The sequence below is a fragment of the Protomyctophum bolini genome, assembly GCF_963924005.1.
Source record: "Protomyctophum bolini genome assembly, chromosome: 6".
Lineage (NCBI taxonomy): Eukaryota > Metazoa > Chordata > Actinopteri > Myctophiformes > Myctophidae > Protomyctophum > Protomyctophum bolini.
This window is the reverse complement of record NC_137867.1, coordinates 15,481,797-15,507,818: the sequence shown is the minus strand read 5'-3', so window position 1 is coordinate 15,507,818 and position 26,022 is coordinate 15,481,797. Positions and strand designations below refer to the sequence as shown.

Sequence of the window (26,022 nt, the reverse complement as noted above, 5' to 3'; positions counted from 1 at the left end):
TTAATTATTATCAATTATTATTATTAACAATATATAGGTACCTGTGTTTTGAGTTCTAAGTGATAGTTATTCTACTTTATAGATAGATAGATAGATAGATGATATCTAAAATAAATAGATACAATGACGTCATTATTCTTGATTTCAGAATCCACCTGGTGTGTTGGTGTGGGACAGTCCCGTGGTGACTGACACCGCCCATGAGCTGCATCATCACCATCATCATCATCATCCGGACGGAATGCGTGGAGCGGGCGAATAAAAACGGGGGAACGAGGAGAGCAAACATAGTCCGAGCGACAATTGACCATTCCAGACTCCAGAACCTTTTGCTATTCTTGAGGGATATCGAGAATTGAACGGCACATTATTGTCCGGTAAGACCTGTTTCTACTTCTGTATTAAATGGTTTGCTTGTGGCCGATAACGGAATAGCCTCTTTAGCGCAGCGGAACTTATTTGGATTGATATCAGCTGTGGACTGGGATCGGATCATTATTGTGGTAATGCTTTTTATAGCGTTGGGATTGGCAATTTGCATTGTAATTGGAGATGCACATAAAACGGCGTTCATCAGTTATAATAAATAATTAACAATTGTTATCGTTACTTTTGTGGTCATATAGGCTATCTCAACTATCCATATTATTTGGATAGTTTAGTTCTTTTAATTTTAATTTTATCTTCAAATTGTATCAAAAATAATGCAAACATATTTTACTTTTAGTCGTTTTGATACTGGTGATGATGGCCCATCATCAATTCAATTCCACAAATCTGATCCCCCATCATTGATGGGGGATCAGATTTGTGGAATTGAAGGCTGTATTAGAAAATGACAGCACAAGTGAGATCTATCTGAACTGAAGGACATGCTGATTAATCCAGTTTTCTGGAGTCTCGCACTGTCCACTGACTTGTCTAAGTGGACATTTTTTGGATGCTTCATTATTTAAAAAAAAAATATTTTGGAGATTAAATAACACATTGCTATTATTGCAGTAAAGGAGGAGGCATGTGACATGCATGATGCACTGCTATTCAATTCAATGTCACGCTATTCAGAGCTTGTGTGGGTGTGTGAAAGGGAGAAACTGATAAGAGACCTCTGTGTGTGTGTGTGTGTGTGTGTGTGTGTGTGTGTGTGTGAGAGACTGTGTGTGTGTGTGTGTGTGTGTGTGTGTGTGTGTGTGTGTGTGTGTGTGTGTGTGTCTGTGTGTGTGTGTGTGTGTGTGTGTCCATCCAGTGCCAGAACTTGACTAACCCTGCACTGGATCATTGGCCGACATATCAGGGAGGTACAGTCTTGGGTTAGAGTTAGACCGTATACTTACGTCTTGTCTTAGCCATGTTCTTGGAATTCCACTCCACAGCATGTATCATGACGTGAGTTTTTCAACACTACACTCACTGATGCGGTGTCTGAGGGTTTTCTAAGCAGGGAGGAAGTAATTAAATTAATTAATTATCTTCATTCTTTACAGTGTGGTCAGTCAGTAGGCTTTGTGAGTCTGGCTCAGGGCATTGGGGGGGGGGGGGGCAGACTAATTTCTGTGACTCAGGGGATCAGGCCTACATGGACAGACAGCCACACAGCTCATAGGTCAGAGCGGTGTAGATTGAACAGAAGCTTGCAGTGTACTGCATACACTATGTGTGTGAAAGATGAGAGGATGATGGAGTCAGATTTCTTGACAATGAGTGACTATTTGGTGAGTTTTTAGACAAGTGTATCTGAATAACGTTTCTTTCTCATCCGGCCTTACATCTACTGTATAGGACTGAACAAGCCAACTAATTGTATGACCTCCAGTTGGATGGTCATTCCATGTACCTTCTCACTTCCCTCCCTGTCTCTGTATTCCTTCAACAGTACGGCGGAGCATATACATTAAGCATCACTCTTCTCCCTGCTCTGTCCTCCCCGTTCTGTTTGCCTGACGTACAGTATGCTCTCTTTCATTTGCTCCCATTGTTCCACACGGCTTATTATCTCCTCCAGTTTCTGCTATTTGTGCCTGATGTCATCACCTGCTCCTTCCACGTACACCCCTCTTGTGGTCCTCTCTCTGAGTCTTCAGTATGTTCTATAGCTGCTTTCAGCGTTCCTAATGAAGGGTGCAAGCGTAGAATGACAATCAAAGGGCTACAATGCAGCTCTCTGTTCCGAAGGGTACTGCAATGAAGGATTATGGAAAGCTCCCAGTGGGGCAAAGATAAGGCCTGTCAAGCAGCTTACCATACCCACTGAGGTTATATTTCATAACTTCATATCTAAACATATTACCTGCATGTTTAGTTTTAGCTACTGTCATACAGGCTTCAAGCGATAAGCCTTTAATTGGTAGAGGTAATTAAAGGTCGGGAGAAGCAGTATTATTCTATTCTCTATGTTCATAACAGCATCATGGGGTTCAGGTTGGCAAATAATATTATATTCGCTATTGCTATCAATGCTATATGTATGAAGTACTGATTGTTGCCAAAGAAAACCATATTCTAATTGTCTATTAAACTTTGTGTTCCAAAAATGGTTGCACCATGTTGCTACAACAAAGTAAAATTAGGATTATGCTAAACTGAAAGGCTTCAACAGAGAGTGGACAGTGAGAGAGTGAGTAATTGGGCAGACTTCAAAAGGAACATCAGTTGATTCTAGCGGTGAAGTAAAGAGAGACAGAGGATAGAAAGTGGAGAGATATTTGAAGGAAATATCTCAACTCAAGTTGGTTTTTGCTGTAGCCATATTTCTACTGACCATGGGCCGTGCAAATTCAGCCAAATCAAGCCACAATTGCATATGCTATAATATTAACTTTATCGTGTAACAGTTTTGGCATTCATTTCTCTGATCACCCCACAAACCCTGACTTGACATTCTGGCCATGTTACTGGAAGTGAGAAGAATGTCTCACTACCAACCTATACAAACTCAGCACAGCATCATCATCACACATTCTTGGTAATGTGCTGTTGAACTCATCTCACAAGAGAGTCGAGGATCAGGGGCACTCAAAGCCAATTCCATTCATTTTGTGCAGCTGCACAATACTGGAAGTGAATAATGTTAGGGAGTTGCCCATTACAAAGGTTCAAAGATATGGAGTAAATTCAGTATGTGGAGGAAGTAGGAACTCTCTCTCTCTCAGACTATATTGTGTGCACATGCAGCTGTTTGTTTATCTGTCTATTGGCATTATCCTACTCAAACGTGTTTTAAATTGAAGCAACAAAGTTGATGCTGACTCACAGTCTAGCTGTAGTTTAACTCTCCCACACTGTTGTTTTCGTATGATCCAGTCATGTTTGACCTAAGAAACCCACAGCAATTCTGTACCTCCCCAGGGAGCCACTGACACGCGTCACACAGAATACAGTCAAAAGCCACCCTTGGGTGGGACAGACAGCCCTAATGCCCTGTAGGAAATTAGTTAAACTGCATGTTGTATACAATAAAAAAAACATCTGAGTGCACAAGAAATCCCCTTTCTACTATGCCGACGTTTTTCCGCCCGCCTGTACGTTAGTTTATATAATATAAATTCCTGTGTCTATCTTGTAAGACAGACCACAAATGCAGCTGAAATTGAGGCAAACTGGATGGTGGGGCTGTCAAAAAGCTGCTGATAATCCTGTGGTGGTCATGGTGGCGCCCCAGAAGGGCCCCTGCGTGACGGATACCACAGACCTTAGAATGGGTGGGATAAACATATGTTAACGCCTGATGGGTTTGAGCGTGCGAGCGGATATATATATGTTTGTCAACGTCAAGGGCACTGGACATAAAACTGACAGTACTGCAGCAGGAAACACATGTTTTCAGCTGACAGGGGTGGAGAGAGGGGCGACGGGACACAGCTCAACAGCTGCACAAAGGAAACAAAAAAGGAAATGAAACAGAACGGCGGCTGTTATTGATCAGCTGCCTGTGAGGTTCAGTTAGGGGGTCGAAACAACATACAGCAGAGTGACAGATCGTTCCTCTGCCTGACCGAGGGCCAGTCTCCCAGACGCCTGTGTTCATTACGGTGAGTGTGTGCACGTTTGCGCGTGTGTTTTAATGGTGAAATCCTATACGGCATTCACTGTTAAAGCTCGGGGAGGGTCTAGTTCCTGGGACAATGAACATAGTGAACTGTGTAGCTTTGTTGCCAGGGAGCTTAGACTACCTCTACGTTCCTGAGCTCTGCATGTGTGTACATGTGTGCCTGTGTGTGTGTGTGTGTGTGTGTGTGTGTGTGTGTGTGTGTGTGTGTGTGTGTGTTTTCTGTTTTCTGTTAGCTCAGTCACCCACAGGGTAGTGAGTCAATGGAGAGCAGCAGTCTGTAAAAAGGTGTCTAACAACACAAGCGTGCAGCACCTCATGTATGTGTATGCAATTGTTTGTTAGGTGTCTGTGTATCAAAAAAGCTCTTACGCTGGTTTGCATGCAACTTTGTTTTAGTCCTCTTCTGGCTCTACTCGTTTTTGTGTGTACTGCTTTCCCATTTTCTTTCCCATTTTCCCTTCTAGTCTTTCTTCCCTTTTACACCCCTTTTCCTTCCTTTTCCATTACCCCCCACCCCACCCCCCATCCCACTCAAACCTCAGTTCGTGACTCACGGTTACTCACACTTGACTGAGGAGTGAACGGGGCTTATCTTCCACGTTTCTCATCTCCACAAACTGGTCGGTGTCCAGACAGACTAGAGACTACAGGAATCAGTCTTAAACCTAAATGTCCTCTTTGACTGAAAAGTCAAAGAGGACTCCTTCATTTTCCTCCTTCATTTTCCTTCATTTTCCCCTCCTTTTTATTGAGTCACTTTATCCATTCACATCTGTTGCATATAGCAAGATTGTGCAGAACAGAAACGTTATGTCTGCTGTGGTTTCTGTTCAGTTGTCCAGATTTTGGACACTTGTTTTGTTATGGCTTGGCCTTCGTTGTGGTGGTCAGTGTTTAAGTTTTCAGAAAGTTTCCTCACAACTTTGTCCCTGTGGTAAAGAGAAACTGTAAATATGATGAAGATTACAAATATGTCATGCAGGCGCAGTGAAACTCTGCACACATTTTCATCAGGTATATTGTCCCATTGTTGTAACAACCAGTGCTATAGATAGTTGGTAACCCATTTGTCTCAGCCTGTAACCTGTGTGCGCATCACTGCATGAGAGGACCTTTGTTTAGCATCTTCAAACATCCTCCAAACATAAACACAAATGTATTCGCATGGACGATCCAATCCAAAGGCTATTATGACTCCTTATCTACTACTTCAGGAAAAGGAAATCAACGCAACTTCAGTGAACTTGAAATGACTCTGTTTCCCACTAGTGCCACATATTATCCACCCTTTCCTCCCTCGTGGTTCCTCCTGCTCAAGGGAAGACTTAGGCTAAGGTGGAATTCAGGAAGGAAGTGAAAGAGTGTAGCATTGGTGTCCCCTGTTGGACTTTTTTTCTTGTACAGTAGCTTATGTCCTTGGTATGGATGACAGATTCACGATAGAACATTTCCATTGCCGGGAATAAAACGCCAGGAAATCTCCTCTTGGATTTCAGGCATTGTCCTTTTATACTGCTTTATAACAATCACACCCGTGTGAAGTGAAGGGCGCTCTTATCATCATACATCATCATGCATCAACTCATTCCGGCCAATCACATCCTATGTCCAGCTTTTAATGTTTGTGTACTCAAAACTGGCCATTCATTATCAATAGCATTTAATGTTTGTGTTGGGACAATGACATAAAAATGGCCATTCATTATCAATGGCATTTAATTTAGTGTTTATATGCACACTAAAAGATGGACATAGGAGGGGCGCCACTCAAAAAAACTCTCTCTTTTTTTTTTACTTGTGTGTCATTGTGGGTTTTTTTTCATTCCATGCAGATACAAGTCATCATGGCCAGAACATTGGCGCTTTTGATATTGCTCTCTGCTATCTGCTGCAGCCTAGCAGACAATGTAAGTACTACACCCACTCAAATGGGATCTTATTGTTGTTAGAAGCTGTCTGCTCACCTGTAACTTGCTTGCACATATTAATAACACAGAATATCAGTAGTATTTGACACCCACATGGCTTAGTCTAAATTATCTGCCGTCCCTTCCAGGTCGAGCTCAAACGTGCTAAGAGAGGAACACGCTTTTTCAGAGGTGAGATTGTGCTGCAGCCACCCAGGCGGACCCTTGTGATTATACGTGTCCACAAGTCACCCTCACCCTCTTTTGACCCCACTTGTGAGCTCCATCACTATTTATTTTGTCTTCATTAACACCACCACCATCACCATAATTAGATTGTCTCTGTTGTCTGTCATGTGTCTTAAGTTGTCTCCACTCTCTTGTGGCCCCTCAACGCTTTTTTGCATGTTCCTTCTTTTACATGTGATAATGATTGCCTTTCCATGTTTGTATTTTTGATGACTGTAGTTTAAATGTGTCCATTTGTCCATCTGTCTTTGTCCCGTGTGTGAATATTTGTGTACCTGTAGCGTATTGTGAGGATAGTCAAACATCAGCCTTGCGTAGTTATGGGGACACGTGGCTGAGATGGAAGGAACAGCGTGTGGAGTACTGCTTCTGTGAAAAGTGGGGGAGAGAACGCTGTCATTTTGTGCCTGTTATCAGTGAGTGGACACAGACAAGACACACACACACACACACACACACACACACACACACACACACACACACACACACACACACACACACACACACACACACACACACACACACATTCATGCAATCATGCAATCACACAAGCAGCTGAACTGATGAGCTGATACTGTATGTCTTTTTACTGTTACATTTTCGTTCTGTGTGGTCTCTATTCCCAGAATGAACAGAACTTTGATTTTGCTGTCTCTGTTTGATACTGTAATTATCTTCCTACATGTCTGTCTGTCTGTCTGTCTGTCTGTCTGTCTGTCTGTCTGTCTGTCTGTCTGTCTGTCTGCGACACAGTCATCTGGCAAGCGACGAAGTCATACAACAAAGTCACAAATTAGGCCTCAGTATGGCAATCAATGTTATCGATTGTCTTTCGATTTTCTTCCACGTTTGTCTTACTTGTATTCCTCCTAGATGCTGTTGGGATGTCAGAATAAAAAGCAAGTTTAGTCTGGGACTGTTAGGAGTACTCTCATCAGAGCAGCTCATACACGCATTCACCCCCGGGCCCCTATTGACGAACTCTATGACGCATTACAGACCCCTCCCTCTGACAAATTACAACCACATTTCAGTCTGCCAAACCGCCTGTGAGACCAGAATGCCAACAGCAGTGATCAGGATGTTATGTGGCCTTTAGGAATTATTAAACAATAAAGACAATTGCGGATTGGCGATGTTGCTGGAGCTTTATAACAACAAAACAACACGGTTTTAATTAACCTTACATGACATGATGTCTTGAAGGTCAAATTAATGGAGGCTTTCTAAAACACTTGTGGCTTATTAGCAAACATCTATTTTGGGTCATATTTGTGCCAATAAAATAGGAATTAAATCATACCCACAAAGTAAATGAACGCCTCATGTGTCTCCCACAGATTGTGACGTTTCGAGGTGCTATAATGGAGGAACGTGTAAGAAGGCTCTGTACTCTGCAGACTACCTATGCCAGTGTCCCCCAGGCTTCACTGGGACTCAGTGTGAGATCAGTAAGTATCAACAATCATATATTACAGTACTTGATTTTTGTGTGTAACTCGTGTTTAATTGTCATACTGTACATATGCATATTGGACTCTGCGTGAGTGACTAATGTCAGACTTGCCATAAAGTGGAAACAACTTGGCAATTATGTAAAGTGATTCTGATCATAATTCTTGTTGTGCATCTGGTTTTCTGTGCAATAGCCTACTGTATATGGTTCATCCTTTTAATAAAACTATGCCCCACGCTGGGCCATGGCTCAGTGGTCCAGGCACCTGTGTATAGGCTGACCTGTGTCAGCCTATACTGTCTGTCCCTCCATAAAAAATAGAAAATAAAGGCGAAAAAACCCCATAAAAAAACAACAACTATGCCCCACGTTTCTCTGGGTTTAATTTTGACTCTGTAATCCTGACATCATCCATCTCCATAGTATGGTTAAGTGTGACACGACCCTAATTAGAGTTTCCCTTCCATGACCTTGTTAGTGGCTATAGTTAGGGCTAACAGACTTGTTGTGTGACTCATAGGCATCAAGGACTGGATGGAAAAGAGAAAGGATAATAAACTATGGAAAGAAAATGAATTGTTGGCATATAAGAGTTTTTGTTTCTGTGGGCTCCATGTTTTTAGGCCGTCGGTCACTCCACCCTCTCAACGGCTCAAGAAGTGACTGAAAACAATATCTATTCATGGACAAATTATTGCAAATAAAGAATAATGAGTTTTCAGATGCCAGACCCAGATTATCCAACATTGCTTAAAACCACAAATTGCTCAAACTATTGTGCAACTATGAGAAAAAGACAAAGTGACAACAAATGAAAATACATTTAATTGAATAATGTTAACATTTCTTTGAGTAACACAAATGTTGACTTAATCTAAAAGTAATTGCAATTTACACACTGGCATTTATCACCCTATAAGTCTTGGGCTTGGCCGGTGCCAGATCTCAATTATCCAATGTCTACTTTATGAACTGAAGAATAACTTGTGTCTTTACTTACCCCATAGACACCAATGAGAAGTGCATTGCAGGACGTGGTGTAGACTACCGGGGCACATGGAGTATCAGCCACACAGGAGCAGAGTGCATCAACTGGAACTCTACATCTCTGAGGGGGAGGAAGTTTACAGCCAAGAGACCTGACGCCAGCAGCCTAGCACTGGGCAATCACAACTTCTGCCGGTATGCAGCGCCAACCTATCAGCTTTGATACATAATTTAGCTAGAGATTTTCCTGATGAAGGACAAATGATGCCTTCTTCACACTGTCAACCTTGTTTCCTCTTAACTTTCAGAAACCCAGACAATGACACTACTCCTTGGTGCTACGTCTACAAAAACACTCAGGTCGACTGGCAGTTCTGTACCTTGCCCAAGTGTCCAGAAGGTACACAATTTCACTTTTCATGATTTAGTTTTTAAATGCAGTCCCCATTACACCCCTGCCCTATTGTGCCTGATAGTAAAATTAATTGCATAGACATCCCCCTATTTGTCATTTGACTTAACCGCTTCATTCTGTGCATGTTACGGTGCAGATAAGAACCGGGAGTGCACGCAGGGCTCTGGCAAGTCCTACAGAGGCACCACAGCTGCCAGTAGGACCGGCACTCGCTGTCTTCCCTGGGACTCCCCCCTCATCAGACGCAACAACTTCTACAACGCATGGAAACCTAACGCCCTGGAAGTGGGGCTTGGCAGCCATAGCTTTTGCAGGTAAACACACAATCGTATATTTTATATAAATAGAAAATGTACACTGACTTGCGCACACACACACACACACACACACACACACACACACACACACACACACACACACACACACACACACACACACACACACACACACACACACACACACACACACACACACACACACACACTACTTCATTACTGTTTGTGTGGATCAAGTGTCCTAAATAAACAACAAACTTATAATCCCCATTTCTTCACCCCCCAGGAACCCAGATGGTGACGCGAGTCCATGGTGCTACGTCTACAAGAACATGAAGTTGAACTGGGAGCAGTGCAATATCAAGAAATGCTGTGAGTATATCCTCATGTGTCCATGACTTGCAAAAAATAATGTTGCCAAAACAGTATGGGAAATGTCACCAAAATATCATAAGTATATGAAGGCAACAGAGATAAATGTAGCGGTACTTACTAACATAGAAATTATCATATTAACTAACTGTGTTACGATAAATGATGTCAAATGTGGAATGATTTAAAAATAATCTTTCTTTTTCAGCGAGGCGTCCAATCATCATTACCACTCTGGGCCCCCTGGGCCCCCGCGGACCCACCACTAACAATAATAATAGAGGTAGTACACATTAACATTAATCATTAGTGGCATGTTTCTTTAATATTTCCATGATTTCCTATGCATGTTTGTTATGTCTATCCATCCATTGATTGGCGATGTCATGCACTGTGTGGTTCTCAAACATTTTCATGTCAAGTACACCCAAATTGATATGTACTGACCCCAATGTGAAAAGGTTCTGTGACAGGGAAGATTTGTGTTTTCAAAATGATTTCACATTTTTAACAGATTTTCATCATTGTTTGAATTTTGCAGATCTACGGGTCTGAGCGTAGATTAGAGATTAGATTAGGGTCTGAACGGGTTAGAGCTTGTAAATAGGCTATTTTTCAAAAGTATAAAAGAGGGTTGATGCATTTGTTCATTTTTCTGGGGACCCGTTCAAGTACCCCTGTCATACACACAGTAAAGATGAAGATGTCCATTCGTTCTAACCTCCATACTACAACCTCTGCAGCAACATGTGGCCAGCGCTTAGACAACTCTCTGAGTCGTCCCTCCTTCCGTATGTTTGGAGGCCAGGAGAGTGATATCACCGAACAGCCATGGCAGGCGGCCATCAATGCGTACCGGCCCCGGCACAAGGAACACTTTCTGCTGTGTGGTGGAATCCTCATTGACTCCTGCTGGGTCTTAACTGCCGCACACTGCTTTGAGGAGAAGTAGGTATCACTCAATCACGCAATCATGCAAAGACATCCACACACACACACACACACACACACACACACACACACACACACACACACACACACACACACACACACACACACACACACACACACACACACACACACACACACACACACACACACACACACACACACACACACGTTTCCCATGAATCATACTGCATTGTACAAATGCATTCCATGTTCATTTCAGGAATGAAGCATCACAACTGCAGGTTGTTCTGGGAAGAACATTCCGTAAGCAGAACTCAAGCAGTGAGCAGATTTTTGAGGTTGAAAAGTTCTGGCTTCATGAGAATTTTGATCCGGACACCTTTGACAATGATATTGGTGAGTAAAACATTAATTAACAAGGTAATCAATTCTGTAATTATTCTGTAATTACTTGCGCAAGTACTTTAATCGGTTGCGTATGTCGGTCGTATGTCGGTGTTGTCCGTCGGCCAATCAGGGATTAGCTGATGATGTAACTAAGGTACGTTTGGTGATCGGCTGGGTATGGAAGAATGGTGGTCCCTTATTGGCTGTTGATGGTGACGTAACTTGCGCAAGTTGGAACCTCGACAGAGTGCATTCTAGTTCATTCTGCTGTTGAAATATCACCTATATTTTGTACTAAAAGCACCACCAAATCAGTTGTGCTGTATGCTTTAAGCTTGTAAAATGTAAAATCAATCACTTTGTCCTTATCCCACATTCTCCACAATGTGTTACCCTTCTTCCTTAATTTATTCCACTTCTACTTCTTTTCCATTTCTAGCCCTTCTAAAGTTGAAGAGTGACATTGGCATGTGTGCGGTGAACTCTCCAGAGGTTTTGCCAGCATGTCTACCTGAAGCAGGGCTCGTGCTGCCTGATTGGACCGAGTGCGAGATCTCTGGATATGGGAAAGCTACAGAGTGTATGGAAATGTCTTTATTATTTGAAATTCCATTACCTTTTCCATTATTGTCTTTTTTATGTCCGATGATGTGGCATACATAAGCATGATAGGCCAATTTTAGTTTTTTTTTCATAAACCAATTGAACTTTTGCACCTGTATGGACAGCATGTAGTTTCTTATCAGCTATGATATTATCTCTAACTTTAGTTATGTCTTGTACTGTATGGAAGGTTGGGCTATGAACATTGATATGATACTAATACTACTATTAACAAGAGAAAAATGTTCACCACCCTCTGGTTGACAAATTTGCAAGCAGATTGACTTGGGTTTTGCACTCGCCACTTCACAGCAGCTCAGCTAATTATCATAATCAAGTTTCATACACAAAATGTAGCTCAAAGTACTTTTACCCATTTTGGGCGGGAACCCCTTTTGATGTTCTAACCCTTCTGGACGGGAACCCCTCTTGGGGTTCTGTACAGTGTACTTATACTGTACAGTGTACAGTATAAGTACAGTGTACTTATACTGTACAGTGTACATTATAAGTACAGTATTCAAAACTTACAAAAAAACTATTCTGCTATATAAATATTTGAAATATTGCAGGTTAGGATTTAGAAGGCGTTTTTAGAATCACTAAAAACAACATCTAAACAGCATACAAGTAGCAACTCATAATGTAATAACTGCTCATAATGTAATAAGGGCTCATAATGTAATAATTAGCTCATAACGTACTAAAAACATGAACAATAATAACAGATTTTTCTGTAATTTAATAATGTAATAATGTGTGAACGAACACATGGCAGTTCTCTAAACATATTGTCTCCACAGTCTCTGCAGAGTACTCAGCACGCATTAAGAGAGGTTTCGTTCGCCTGTGGCCCCAGGAGCGTTGCATCCCAGAGGTGTTGTCCGGACGGCCCGTCACCGCCAACATGCTGTGTGCAGGGGACACCCGGGAGAAGGATGATGCCTGCAAGGTGAGGACCAGAACTCATATTTAACAGGCCAGGGGTTCCTGTTTGTTTGCTTGTACAAATTGAGTTCTAACCGTGTCTTTCTCTCTCACTGATCGTGCTCAGGGCGACTCTGGCGGTCCTCTTGTCTGTCCAAAGGATGGCAAGATGACTCTGATGGGTGTGATCAGCTGGGGCGACGGCTGTGGCAAGAAGGGCAAGCCTGGGGTGTATACCCGAGTCACCCGCTACATTGACTGGATAAACGGCAAAAGGAGGGCAAACCCTGATATCTAGATTGAGGGAGTGAGGGATGCTGTGTGGGATGAATATACCCCCATACATATCGCACGAAACAGACAGAGTGAAATGTGACTCTGAATCTGTTCCACGGACCTGCTTACCTGTTGTCTAAACATCCATTGACTAAGTGGATACATGTCACATCAGACATCAGAAGCTTTGAAACCTCTTCTACAGAGACAGAAGAAGGGGCCTCAGTCATATGTATGTTTTCATATGTTTGCCCCTCTGTAATTCCAGGTTTGCTAGGTCATTTCCTAAGGGATGCTTTTGTACATTTGGAGTTTTGGACAGGAAACTAGAAATACCTGCCACTCCTCCTGTGCCATCTAGACGGGTCTATTGGTATTGTTCTTTTTACACACATGAATCTCTACTTAATTCTTGGTCACCTGCGTTTCACTAGCCTAAGTGACACACAGTTTGGAGAGTAGATTATCAGTGTACTGTAGGTTCATTTAAAGAACCAGCAGGGAAATAATAGACATGTCATCTAAAATGTGTGTTAGATGTGGATTTACAGCATATACGCGATAGGAATCTGTTCCTGTTGATCTGTTCTTCACCAGTGTTAGATGACACAGACACATTCCAAATGGCTTCATATTAGTTTGGTGGAATGTAGATTTTCTTTTAGGTCAGTAGCAAATCAGATAACATCTCCACTAATTTACTTTTAACATTTGTTTTTATCCTGCACAACAATTCATATAAGAATGAGTTAGCTACCCAAAAGGGCTTTTTCTTTTTTTTTTCTTTAAAGAATATATTGTGAGGTTCTGTCATGTAATGTTAATCATAAGACTATCTGCTGGTTCAGAGTCAATTGAGATTACACACTGCAAAATCCTAAATAAAAAATAGTCCATGACGGGTCAACTCTTATACACTCTCAGAGTTTAATTAATACTCAGGATTTTGCCGTGCATCTTCCATGCACTTAAAGGGGAAAACCACTCAAGATGTACTTTTTGGCTTGCAGAGTACATCTTTGTGATGTCACTGATCACATGACCCAAAGTTCTAGACCTAGACGTAGTTCTAGACAGTTCTAGGCTACACAGAAGGGGGGGGGAGAGACTTTTTATTGCATCTACACAACAACTCTAAGGTATATTAATGACATCAATGTTGAGAATGAGTGGTTTTCCCCTTTAAACTCACTGTGGTCCCTCTCTGTCCTCTGGTAGATGTGAATAGTTCCGACAGCTGTAGGGAGAAAACCATGGAGTACATTTAATTCTAGCTTGCTACAGTACTGTATGTCCTGCCCTTTCAGATCCACTACACGAGTTGGAAATGGAGAGCATGGATCAACTTTTTGATGCTCATTCAACCATGCACCACTTAACGCCTGGGTTGAGCCCAGGCAAGGAGGTCTATATTGTTTCAATGTTGATTTTAAATGACTTGGACATGTTCTCACACCGTAAAATCCTAAGTATTCATTTATCCATTTGCAACTCCGAGGGTATACAAATGTAACCAAATGGACTACACAACTACGTGTGCCTATTGGTCACGTGTACACTCTCAGACATCAAATTAACAGAGGATTTATTGTATACAGTACTACAACAAAATGCTTGTTGACGGTAAATCCAGCCTCCATTGTTGTATACTTCAGTTTCAATGCTTCACCTTTTCTTGGGTTGCAGGTGATTGATGTTTTGTATTCAGTTCATATTTATGTGTATTTTGTATGATTTTGTAGCAACTTGAATGTGTGATACAATGTATTTAGTTTATTAATTTATTGTTACTGCTATATTAACCACATTTCATAAATGTACCTTATTTTTTAATAAATTATGTTTGGAAGGAATGTTTAAGTTTTCCGTAATTATTCCTATTTATTTTCTTTATTCCTTTTCTTTCTTTCTTTCTTTCTTTCTTTCTTTCTTCTGAACATTAAAGGATTGTTTCCATTTGCTTAAACTGGTTACTAATATATTGGATTGACCACACCAAAACATCACAAGCGACCGCATATAAAATGTTTAATTGGAGGAGGAACTGTTAAATCATTGACCATCTGGATTATTCCAGCCTGTAGGCCTGCTATAGCAATTTATTAGACATTGGAAAGTGAAGACAAAAACGTATCAACTATTATAGGCTACTAAATGTATTTCTCCAGGTCTTTAAAATGTAACTGTCAAATGAGATTATCCCACCTGCTGTCACACCCATAAGCCTACACCAGGAGCAGCACGATATCTCCCTCTAGTGACTAAACACATGAATATTACACAGAAATGAATAAAATAAGGAATGCCAAACATATCCCACAGCTAGCTGCTGCCAGAAGCTTTGGGGTCTTCAGGAGCCAGGGTCCTTGAAGACCCCAATACTCATTGGCCTTTGACCTCTTGGTCTTGTTGAGATGAAGCGGACTGACACAATGGGACACGAGGCAGCATTCGATGAACTCCAGAATTGTCCTCACAGTAGTAGTAGTGTATTCACAGCAGAGGAAACCATGCAAGGCACCAACCTACTGGTCCAGTGTCTTGCTCAAGGACACTTTGACACTATTATTTACCATTTGCCATACAGAAGCTGGTTCTGCGGTTCCATTGTCATTGTACAAACATGAATCATCTTGAACATGCATAAGCACTCCTGAAAATAATTATCAGCACTTTGCTGCAGTCAACACGCCATTTCCAATTGCTGTGGAAGGAAATGGGATGTGCAGCACTTTAGGCCTACTACATTGACTTTGTCTATGTGATTCCACTTTGTCTCAGATCACTTCAGTTTATTGGTGATTTATTGGCTGTCAGTGTACTGTAGCCAATTTGCCAAAGCAATAAACTATAACATTAAATCTTATATTATACTTTTTCTTCAACTCTGCAGGGAATAGCCTAGACTGTATGTTTTTATAAGCGCCTTTGAGTTTTCATTTGTTATAATGCTATAAGAAATCATAATGTTTAGTGTCTTCATTGGTGCTTCGTTATTATAGGTGGTGTCACCTGAGTTAATCATTAATTTCTCTACTCTATTGGGTCACCACTCATGGCACTCACCACCGCAGCAGCCCTATTTGCAGAAAGACGATGGAGAGGCTTGTAGTAGCCCCCAATTCTGTGCTGCGAAATTCTGTGTGTAGTCCTGGTAGGCTACAGTGGGAATTGAAACTAGGCGAGCAGGTGAGGTTGTGACACAGGTATGCAAATCAAACGGAGACGGATGAGAACTAATCTAACCTTCTGTCGTTCCAGTCTCTTATCTCTTTTGCAATCTAATAGCAATTTGCATCAACGTCCAGACGCAGATGTAGTTCCTCCATGACTGAGACTAGACCTAAATCATGACAATGGTAAGGTACAATTTTATATGATATTTTTGTCGACACATATATTGTTTGTGTCGTTTCACGTTCCACAGGTGGAGAAGGAAGTGGGCAAGTGTACGTGTTTCTGACCATATATAACAGACCTGTTTAGAGCGTGCATAGGATAATCAGTTTATTTTTAAATGGGATTTTTGTAAGAATGGCTGATAACTAAGAAGACCATCATTAAAAAGTCTGATAATTAGTGTTACAGATGTTCTCCACTAACTCTAACTTCATAAAATGCTAATTTACTGAACTGACAGTTTGGACATGAGTATATAGCCTACCTTTAAAATAAGCTATCACACTAATTAATGTAGGCTTTTTTGTGTTAGTCAAAACTTAGATTTGGACTTTAATTAGAGGTAAATAAATACATTAAAGGAGTCACATTTTCTCACTAGCCAGTTGATAGAATACTTAAGTCATGTGTGCTGGAACTTTCGGAATGTAATTATTTATTTTCTTACTATTGTTGTCATTATTATGTTACCATCTTGTTTCATTGTTTACTCAAATGGGTGCACTGTAAATCAGGGTGCACTTGATTTACCATGGAAGTCAACAGGATAAACACTAGTGTAGGCCTATTCCATATCTTTTAATCCAAAAATATCTTTGTTGGCCAATTCCAAGGATGTAGTTTGAGTATTATATAAAAATATATATATACATTTGACCTTAAACTGCGGTGCTGGAAAGGAATTGTTTCCCTGTCTGGGTTTCATAACCCTTTCTTTTAACAATGTAAAGCTGACTGACACTTTTACTGATGATCTTGGCTTCTAGGCCTACATGTTACACCGTTAATTCAACTACCTATCACACAGCATTTTATTTATTTTTTAAACCCTTTTCTATATAATGTACAGTATGTGTGAGGACTCAACTTTGCGCAAATTCTGAATTATTCAATATTTGAATGATGGTAGCCTACTCGGCTTGTTTGCATAAGGTTGTTGCACCACTTTTTCCTTTCCCTATACCGCCTGATGGATTTCTGGGCAAACAAATATTATTGTTCCTCAGACATTCAATAAATTTGGATGGAGCTGTACATAATTATTTTATAACGTAGTACGGTATGCCTATACAACATATACCAAACAGGCTACAACTTTTAGAGCTGTTGTTAAAGTTTGAATCAAAGGGCCAGAAGTTGTACAGCTACAGAAATCTCTCTCTCTCTCTCTCTCTCTCTCTCTCTCTCTCTCTCTCTCTCTCTCTCTCTCTCAATTTCAGCCTTTCTTCTACCTTACTTCTACTAATTAGTCAGTTATTATGGTAATATTAATACTGTCTGGTTGTGTGTCCGTATGCCAAAGTATGCGGGATCATCTTCTTTTAAACTATTTACCGTAATCCCTTTTGCACACCGGCCCTCCCTGTTTGTCCCTCTACAATCATTTACATTGTCACTTCCTCTATGACCATTGCTTGTGAGAACGGTGCCGACACCACTTCCTGATTCCACTTTATCATCGTCATTATGAAATAACAAACTACATACCCCTCCCCTAAGGCCTGAGCCATGGATTTACAGTATACTGTATAGTGACACTGTTTTTTCCACTATCTGACCTTCACCACAAAGCAGCCATTGACAGCTGTAACAGGTCTGAGGCCAGGCTGACTATACTGAAGATTAACTACATATAAATGCTCATTTAGATTGGAAGAAAATAAAATACTCTGTAATGTGTACATTTATGCTAATTTCTCTGTTTCTCCCATCTCTCTCTTCCTCCATCCCTCCCTCCTTCAATTTATCTGCCTCTCTGATGTTTCAGAACTTCTTTGGGAAACTGAAGAATCTGTAAGTACACTAGAAAAAAGTGTCATTACCTTTACTGCCTTCTGTGTGGTTTTCTATAGGCAATACAGGCTACTTTATTTGTCTGAGAGTGGAAAACATGCAAGTATAGCAGCATAATAATAATAAGGCACCAGCCTGTGTTTAAACTGAGCTGGTGCCAGTCCTGCATGGAACAACACAAGATGTGTACCATATGGTACTGTTGTTGTAGTAGTAATAATAAAACAGTGCTGTATTATGTATATTGTATTCTCTCAGACACAGTGGGCCCCCAGCTCCACCCAAACGGATAGGTGAGATGCAATTCGCTCTTCATTTCAAAGGAAGAAATAAAAGTATGGTGACTTGTTTATATTTTGTATTGCATTGTAATGCCTCTCTCTCTCTCTCTCTCTCTCTCTCTCTCTCTCTCTCTCTCTCTCTCTGTGTGTGTGTGTGTGTGTGTGTGTGTGTGTGTGTGTGTGTGTGTGTGTGTGTGTGTGTGTGTGTGTGTCTCTCGCTTTCTCTCTCTCTCTCTTTCTCTCTCTCTCTCTCTCTCTCTCTCTCTCTCTCTCTCTCTCTCTCCCCCCCCCTTGCTCTCTCTCCCTCACTCTCTCTCTTGCTCTATCTCTGTATGCTTATTGCAGATAACAATGCTGGGTATGGCTGGCCAGAGGATGAATTTGTAAGCAGCTTCAACATCTTTGCTGTAATTGTGCTCTGCTGAAATTGTGCTCTGCCAGGCTTTATCATGGAACAACCCGACATTGTAAATGACTGTATGTTGTATGTACTTACTTATGGCAGGATGAGGAATATGGGGGCGACACATATGAAGCACCTCCCTGTGAGCCTGATGTAAAGATGCCGTCTAGACAAGTGGAAGAGAATGTTTATTTGGGTAAGAGCAGCAAGTCATTCATTAGTTCAATTGTACTTTTACATCTAAGTTTTAAGTTAACATTATGTAATATGGAGGAGTTAATTGGTGACAATTGGCTATGCAGAGAGGACATCCAATCCTGTTCCCCAGAGGCAAGCCGCCCCTCCCCCGAGACCAGCCAAGGTGACACCGATGGGAAAAGTCTTGGTAAATAGTCTTTCTCTCAACTTTGTGGTCCATGTCATCTCATGGTTTCTATCTTATCTGTCATTAAAGTTCATAAAGACCATGTTCCTCTCACATAGAAACAGCCATCACAGCATGATTCTGAAGAATTCTACATTGATCCCAGCTTCAAGAAACGTAAGTCTATGATCATCATTAAACAGTTATTCTTTTGAGTTCATACTGTATATGAAAACATAATTTCTCTAAGATTAGCTAAGACACCAATGTTTCTAGAACATCTTCATGATACTACTTTATGCACTCCTCTCTTCCCTCACAGCCCCTGAGATAGACAGGAAAGAGAAACCAGGGAAGAAACCAGCCCCCAGGCGGATGGCCCCTCCTGTCCGCACTGCCACGGCCCTACCTGCCCCGTCCCCTGCTGCTGCCCCACAGGCTGAAGAAGGTACTCGCCATGTAACATTGATTGATTGATTGATTGATTGATTGATTGAATAGTTTATTAACATTTTGCAGAAAAAAAGCGCAGTTCAATACAGTTCAATACAAGGTCTGCTAAGAGGATTTAACCCAAAGAAATCCAAAAGAAAAAATACGTACAGTAAAGGGGTGGGAGGCTTTGACTTTTTAAAATTGTAGCCACCTGTAAGTGCTCTTTGATAGCGGTTCTGACGGGGTAGGGATTTACATTCCTTAACGACTGTTGGTAGGGCGTTGTGGCATAAGAGGAGAACAAATCTAACCCCTTGTTTGAGCCAAACATCAGAACTGAACATCAGAATCATAATTTTGTCACATCACATTACAAGTAAGGTGGGTGAAATACTTTGTTGTGCAGGCACTCATTGCAGTTATGTGAAGTGGAGCTCCCTCTGGTGTTGTAATTGTGGACATTGTTGACCTTTAGGAAGAGTTTGACAGGTAAATAGGTGTCTTTGCAGTGTAGCACAGGGGTTCTCATCCTGGGTTGAGAATTTGGGGGTCCCCAAATTATAAAAAGAATAAAAAGAAATAAGATTTTTTCTTTTGCAACTGAATGGCTGGGATTGCAAGACATGGCCAAAGCCTTTTCGAGGGTTCCCAGCCAAAAACATTGAGAATACCTGGTGTAGCGTATCTTGGAAACCAGGCCCATTACAAGTTGCTGTACTCCTCAATGTACTCTTAACCCATCGTATATCGATATATATTGCTATTATATCCCGACTATATGTATCGATTTTCAAAAAAAATTAAATAAAAAGATTTTTCTTTTTTTAGGGGGGGCTAGTGTGTGATATGAAATGTGAGCTGTAATCATATTCCATCATATTCACATGCTTTTGGAGAGAAATGAGACAGACTCCATGCAGTCACTTTCAGTAGTAGAGGCCTGCAGAGGGGAGCTGTATGTGTCTGTGACACAGGTGATGGTCGTTATTGATGCTCATTAATACATCAAGGAAGGCGATTATGTTTCTGCACAGTCAAATAGATCTACATCTATCCTAAGATGCCATCAAAGAAAAGAAGAAATGTTAACTCGAGCTAGGTTTAAACATGAAAGCATGAGCAATTAAGTAATTTTACATGAAAAGTAATGCTACTTTTGTAATGTAGTTAAATAAAAATTGTGAAAAAAGCTTGCCTAGTGACCATGAGGAGATCCTGAACAACACATGTGTTCTTTGGTTGACTTTTTTAAATGACATTATTAGTTGCCATTTTATCACTGGAAAGATGACCTCAGAACCCAGATAGGTAATTTTATCTTTTCTTGCGATAACATTGTCACCTACTTTAATTAACTGTGAAGCCGTCGGCCTTGATGAGGTTTCTATTTGACCCAAAGATAATGGATTCAGTTTTCCCCAAGTGTAATGATAGTTTGTTATCAGCGAGCCAGGTGCCGATTCTACCAAGTTCAAAGTATTTTTCAACCAGCAATTTGTCCCTGTCCGAGACGAGCAGAGTCGAGTACACCGCGAACAAGAACAAATTGCAGTCAATGCAATCAGGCTGATGTCATGTCGTTGACATATATTAGGATTAGGAACAGTAAAGGAAGGCTAGTATGCTTTCTTGCGGAACGGCCACAGCTCACTGGGAGGAGGGGACAGTGTTCTCTCCCCTCCAGGTAGGATTACACTCAGCTCAGAGCTCTCTGATGTACTATGAAAACCAATTGCCTTTGGCTTATCAATCAACTCGCTTATCAAACAACTCTTCCTTCACATAATTCATGCATGCTATGAATGCAATGCTTATTTGCACTGCGTGACTGGGAAGACATTTGCTACACAAAACTACGATAACCAACAGCAACAGTTTACCATTATTACTCGCTGACTTAATTACACCACCACTAGGGGACACTATAACCCAATGATAGCTGACCTAAATCTTTCTTTCCTTTCAGATGTATATTTGGATCCAAATGAGGGCGAGGTGAGCATTAGTGACATTTAATAACTTAGTTATGTGCCAGCACTTTATCTGGAGATATTAATGTTGATGGTGATCTTTTTGCTTCAGGGAGAAAATGATGACCTGTATCTAGAGCCAACAGCTGGTAGGTATCCCATTTCCCTTGTTTCAAGTCTTTGTGGGAACATTTATCACTAGTACATTGATGCGAAAGCACAACTGACAGCTACAGCTACAGCTGCATCTACATTACAGAAAATGCTTGCATAAACCCTTTTCCCATCTGATGAAGATTTAACCACAGTCCATGATACATTCCTTTATTTTTCTACCCTTTAGCTTGTCCTCCTGTCATGCGTGGGCCAATGAGGATTCCTTCCAAGACAGTGTCTGTCCCATCCCTCGTGCCCTTGTAAGTACATCTCAATGAATAAATGATATGATGACAATGATCTCTTATTAACTCTGGTCAGAGAATGAAGGAAATAAGTCACTGTAAAAAGAATCCCTCGAAACAGATTCAGAGCTCCGCAGCTGAATCTGTCAGCAACTCCTGTTACAACGTGTATAGTTTGTTTGTTAGTAGGACTGTAAACAAAGACGCACCACCGGAAGAGGAGGGCTGAAGCAGAGTGCACGGAGCGACATCTGGTGTTGCTGATGCGGGTGGTACCCCCAGATGCAAATTCAAAGGAAAATGTTTCTTCTGTTTTTGGCCGACAGGTTTCCAATGAGCAGATATGTCATTATAACTACATGCTATAAAGAATAACCTCCTCTATTCTCTGTTTGTAGGATGAAGCCTCCTGTTCCCAGGGCTAAGTCTGTGAGTGTCTTCAATCACGTCTCACCCCTTTAACCACTGAATCAATGCACCTTATCCTCATTTAAAGGGACCCAATGAATTGGAATCAGGAGATTTCATTAGTCCGGTGGTGGTGAATATAGTATTTTCCTGTGAAACTGGTCTATTTCACTGGTGTGATGCCATGTCAGATCTACAAGATCACAACTCCTGTATAGATGTGCTATTTTTGAGGATCACTAGCCCCTCCTACATCCAGCTTTTGGTTACCATCCACAAACGTCTTAAACAAACATTACATTTCCATTGACATCATAGTGTCTGAGCATAGGCATAGTGTCTATTTTACACCGTGATGATGTACGATGATAAGAGCGCCCCTCACATCACACAGATATTGATTTATCGCTTTCTCCCCCACAGAGTTCTTCCTTCAATGAGGTAAACGCTGGTAAGAACACCTTGTTTGTGCATCAAAAATATCTCATGCCTAAAAACACATCACAAGTCATGATGATGATGATGATGATGATGATGATGATGATGATGGTGATGATGAACGTCTGCTGTTACACCAGTTCCTCCTCTAGATGTGAGACGCTCAACATTTCCTGCATTTCCTTCTAAACTCCCTCCACCAACCCCTAGTGCTAAACCCCCCATTCCATCCAGCCTGAAGGAAGCCAAGCCCGGGTAAGAGTCTGGGTTTCGGTGCTGAGCACACACTGGAGGAAATATCTGCATTCAGTGTTACTCTAAGTCAGTATCTCTAATACTTTGTTTCAGCCCACCACCCCCTCCAATAGAGGCTAAGCCAGCAGGTAAGCAAATAAAGTGTGCAATCTCTAATAGATTTTACGCACATTTTCTTTTTGTTGTCAATTGTTTTTATTCATTATACTGTATCACAAAAACAATACTTACAATAATTATGCCAGCTAAATATAGTGTACATAGATGCATCGTGAATGAAAAATTAAACAAAAACAAAACAACAGTATACATACATACAACACAATACACATTACGCAGTATACGCACATAGGTTGAGGACGTTTTGGAGTTTTGTTGGGTCTAACTGTGGACCTCTCAATTTTGTACACGGAGAAACTTTAAGTGAATCTATCTCAGGAAGTAAGGTTTGACTAAATAGGGTCAATATTTACTCTTCAATTCAATTCCTTCAAGGATTCAATGGCCTTATTGTCAGATACACATAAAATACCTGGTAATATTTGGTAATTGGATTATTGGTAGTGAAATTATTGTACTTACAAAATATGGTGTGGATAACAATCAAATAATAGCACAGTCACATACGGTAGGCTGCTGCATGTGGTGGTGGTAAAATTATTATAAAGTGCGGTATAATCCTACAAATTGGCAACACATTACAATATACACAATGTGATATAATCTGTGCAGTCTGTGCTATCTGTAAACGGTGCAGTCTATATCAGTTATGGCCTGATGATAGAAGTGTTCTAGCCTTTATTGCCATTACAGATGGAACGAAATGTGTACATCTCAAGCCAATATCGCACGCACGCACGCACGCAATTTACAATCCTACAAGCAAAGAAAGGCTGTATGAATAATAAAACTAATTGTGGTGGATGTATTGGTAAACAGTATTTTATACAGTACTCTCAGCGTTATTAACACTTCTGCTGTGTACCTTTTTTGTTTTAATCTGTACATTTCAAGTTTCACCTACTGGTATGAAAGCTAAAAAACAGTCAGGAAATGAGGTATGTTTCTTTTCGTGCATCCCATGTACAAGAATGATTATACATTTTAGCACTGGTATTGTGTGTTATGATTTGTACTTGGTTGTGCACTGTGCCACGCACCGAAAATAGCAGATCTACAAGCTTACGCTTTGCATGTTATGAGCTTGAATGATCTGCTATCATCCTTTATGATTTACTGTACAGGACAGAGAGTGGTTTGCCCGAGACTGCGATAGGAAGACTGCTGAGGACCTCTTACTTAGAGTCAATAAGGTACACAGCATTATGTCATTATATGAGGGATTCTCTGTCCCTTTGTCCTCATTTACAGAGAGGCGCTGTCTCATTTTACGCTAAAATGAACAACTAATGGTGTGAGAGTAATGTCAGCTACAATTTGTTTTTATTTCCTACCAAGGAATACACAGAGAAGGATAGAATTTTGTGTGCACGTAAGGTGTGTGTGTGTGTGTGTGTGTGTGTGTGTGTGTGTGTGTGTGTGTGTGTGTGTGTGTGTGTGTGTGTGTGTGTGTGTGTGTGTGTGTGTGCGTGAGTGCGTGCGTGCGTGCATGCATGCGTGCGTGCGTGCGTGCGTGCGCCTGGCCTAAGGATCTACAAAGTAGCTGACACGTACACATAATTGAAACCCTCTGAGTCATCTCAAACCCAGGCTGAGTCAGAGGCCTTCTGGAGATAGTGATACTGATACTTCAATACTGTGTAGAGACCCTACATCACATAACATAATCACACTATCTGTCATCTGTTCAGTCACTTTCTCTGTCCTCCCTATGTTCCCCCCCTCCCGTCCATTTCATCCATCCTTCTTTATGCATGGTCCTCCTTTATTTGTCACCCTCTGCCAATTTTACTCTGAATCTCGTTTTCCTCACAGAATCAATAAAGGTCTGTCTGTCTGTCTGTCTGTCTGTCTGTCTGTCTGTCTGTCTGTCTGTCTGTCTGTCTGTCTGTCTGTCTGTCTGTCTGTCTGTCTGTCTGTCTGTCTAGCTGTCTGTCTAGCTGTCTGTCTAGCTGTCTGTCTGTCTGTCTGTCTGTCTGTCTGTCTGTCTGTCTGTCTGTCTGTCTGTCTGTCTGTCTGTCATTAAGTAAGAGTAAAATGTCTGTTGTGTGAATGTGGTCAATGATACAGTATGCTCTCTTTGCTGTAGGACGGAGCATTCCTTATAAGGCACAGCTCAGCCCAGAATTCCAGGCAGCCATATACCCTGGCTGTACTCTACAGACAGAAGGTCTATAACATCCCCATACGCTTCCTGGAGGAGTCGCAAGGCTATGCCCTCGGGAAGGAAGGCAAGAAAAATGAAGAGGTAAGGGTGAAGGCAGGATTCATTGGGTTGTATCGCTACCTGAACATGATACAAGTGCAAATATAATCATCTTTATCTGTTACTTCTGTGCTCTGTGAGAGAGAAACAGATGTAGTGACTCCATTCGCTTTAATAGTGAAAGCAGGTCTCAAAGTCTCACTTTTGGTACGTGAACAAAGGCAAATAAAGCAGATTCTGGACGTGCCTTAACCACTTGGCCACCTTGAGAAAAGCATTCATGGAACAAATCTGCCTCTCAGTAAGCAATCATACACGATTACACATAGTAATCCCAGACTAAACAGCCTTTTTCTTTTCTCTGTCTCTGTCACTTCCCTCTCTCAGATCTTCAGCAGTCTCCACGAGATAATCTCTCACCACAACAGTAACCAGCTGCTTCTGATCGACAGCAAGAGTCAAGCCAAGTACACTACGTACCTCACACATCCCGCACGACCATAAGCACCTATATACTGTACTTCATTGACCAGGGTCCCCCAGTGGTCTATACTTGATCCCCTATTTGTCCCCCTCTACACCAAATCATTTAAGCTGATTTTGAAGCACACAACATGTCACTGTAAATCTGCTGTTTTCACCATGTTTGCCTATTTTTGCCTATTACAACACGCCCATACTCACACAAATCAACTGATACAGCATACATAACCTCCGATGAGTTTAATCAACGT

At 41.2% G+C, this 26,022-nt stretch overlaps 3 protein-coding genes across 8 annotated transcripts in view; 2 read left to right on the top strand and 1 right to left on the bottom strand.

Annotated features, from left to right (window-relative positions):
- polb (polymerase (DNA directed), beta) overlaps window positions 1-26,022 on the bottom strand; it is a 205,665-nt gene that overhangs the window by 50,148 nt on the left and 129,495 nt on the right. The gene's annotated exons all lie outside the window — the stretch shown is intronic.
- On the top strand, window positions 239-14,669 carry plat (plasminogen activator, tissue). 4 transcript variants are annotated; one of them, XM_080765255.1, is made up of 15 exons: window positions 239-377; window positions 5,881-5,955; window positions 6,105-6,147; window positions 6,486-6,620; window positions 7,545-7,655; window positions 8,668-8,842; window positions 8,956-9,047; window positions 9,199-9,376; window positions 9,624-9,709; window positions 9,918-9,992; window positions 10,453-10,657; window positions 10,881-11,017; window positions 11,448-11,588; window positions 12,415-12,563; window positions 12,666-14,669. In XM_080765255.1, exons 2-15 carry the CDS (start codon window positions 5,893-5,895, stop codon window positions 12,834-12,836), a joined length of 1,761 nt encoding a protein of 586 aa, XP_080621381.1. In that variant the 5' UTR covers window positions 239-377; window positions 5,881-5,892; the 3' UTR covers window positions 12,837-14,669. The 4 variants fall into 4 exon arrangements, with proteins under 4 accessions (XP_080621381.1, XP_080621379.1, XP_080621380.1 ...); XM_080765253.1 differs by having other exon boundaries at window positions 6,105-6,231; XM_080765254.1 differs by lacking the exon at window positions 239-377 and adding an exon at window positions 3,797-4,028 and having other exon boundaries at window positions 6,105-6,231.
- Window positions 16,045-25,965, top strand: LOC308316417 (uncharacterized protein). Of its 3 annotated transcripts, none has more exons than XM_080765042.1 (19): window positions 16,045-16,173; window positions 17,982-18,007; window positions 18,266-18,300; window positions 18,634-18,671; window positions 18,794-18,887; window positions 18,994-19,076; window positions 19,181-19,232; window positions 19,378-19,503; window positions 21,457-21,485; window positions 21,573-21,609; window positions 21,804-21,876; window positions 22,260-22,290; window positions 22,693-22,720; window positions 22,848-22,962; window positions 23,056-23,090; window positions 23,977-24,020; window positions 24,207-24,275; window positions 25,172-25,330; window positions 25,676-25,965. In XM_080765042.1, exons 1-19 carry the CDS (start codon window positions 16,165-16,167, stop codon window positions 25,790-25,792), a joined length of 1,200 nt encoding a protein of 399 aa, XP_080621168.1. In that variant the 5' UTR covers window positions 16,045-16,164; the 3' UTR covers window positions 25,793-25,965. The 3 variants fall into 3 exon arrangements, with proteins under 3 accessions (XP_080621168.1, XP_080621169.1, XP_080621167.1); XM_080765043.1 differs by having other exon boundaries at window positions 19,175-19,232; window positions 22,860-22,962; XM_080765041.1 differs by having other exon boundaries at window positions 19,175-19,232.

What these genes read in the sequence shown, in the direction of transcription:
- LOC308316417 (XM_080765041.1), top strand. An exon ending in AAAAACAGTCAGGAAATGAG is followed by an intron (nt 24,021 to 24,206) that starts GTATGTTTCTTT and finishes TTTACTGTACAG; the next exon opens with GACAGAGAGTGGTTTGCCCG. An exon ending in TCTTACTTAGAGTCAATAAG is followed by an intron (nt 24,276 to 25,171) that starts GTACACAGCATT and finishes TCTTTGCTGTAG; the next exon opens with GACGGAGCATTCCTTATAAG.
- plat (XM_080765253.1), top strand. Translation starts at nt 5,893, where the DNA reads ATGGCCAGAACATTGGCGCTTTTGATATTGCTCTCTGCTATCTGCTGC. An exon ending in ACCCTCTTTTGACCCCACTT is followed by an intron (nt 6,232 to 6,485) that starts GTGAGCTCCATC and finishes GTGTACCTGTAG; the next exon opens with CGTATTGTGAGGATAGTCAA. An exon ending in GCACACTGCTTTGAGGAGAA is followed by an intron (nt 10,658 to 10,880) that starts GTAGGTATCACT and finishes TGTTCATTTCAG; the next exon opens with GAATGAAGCATCACAACTGC.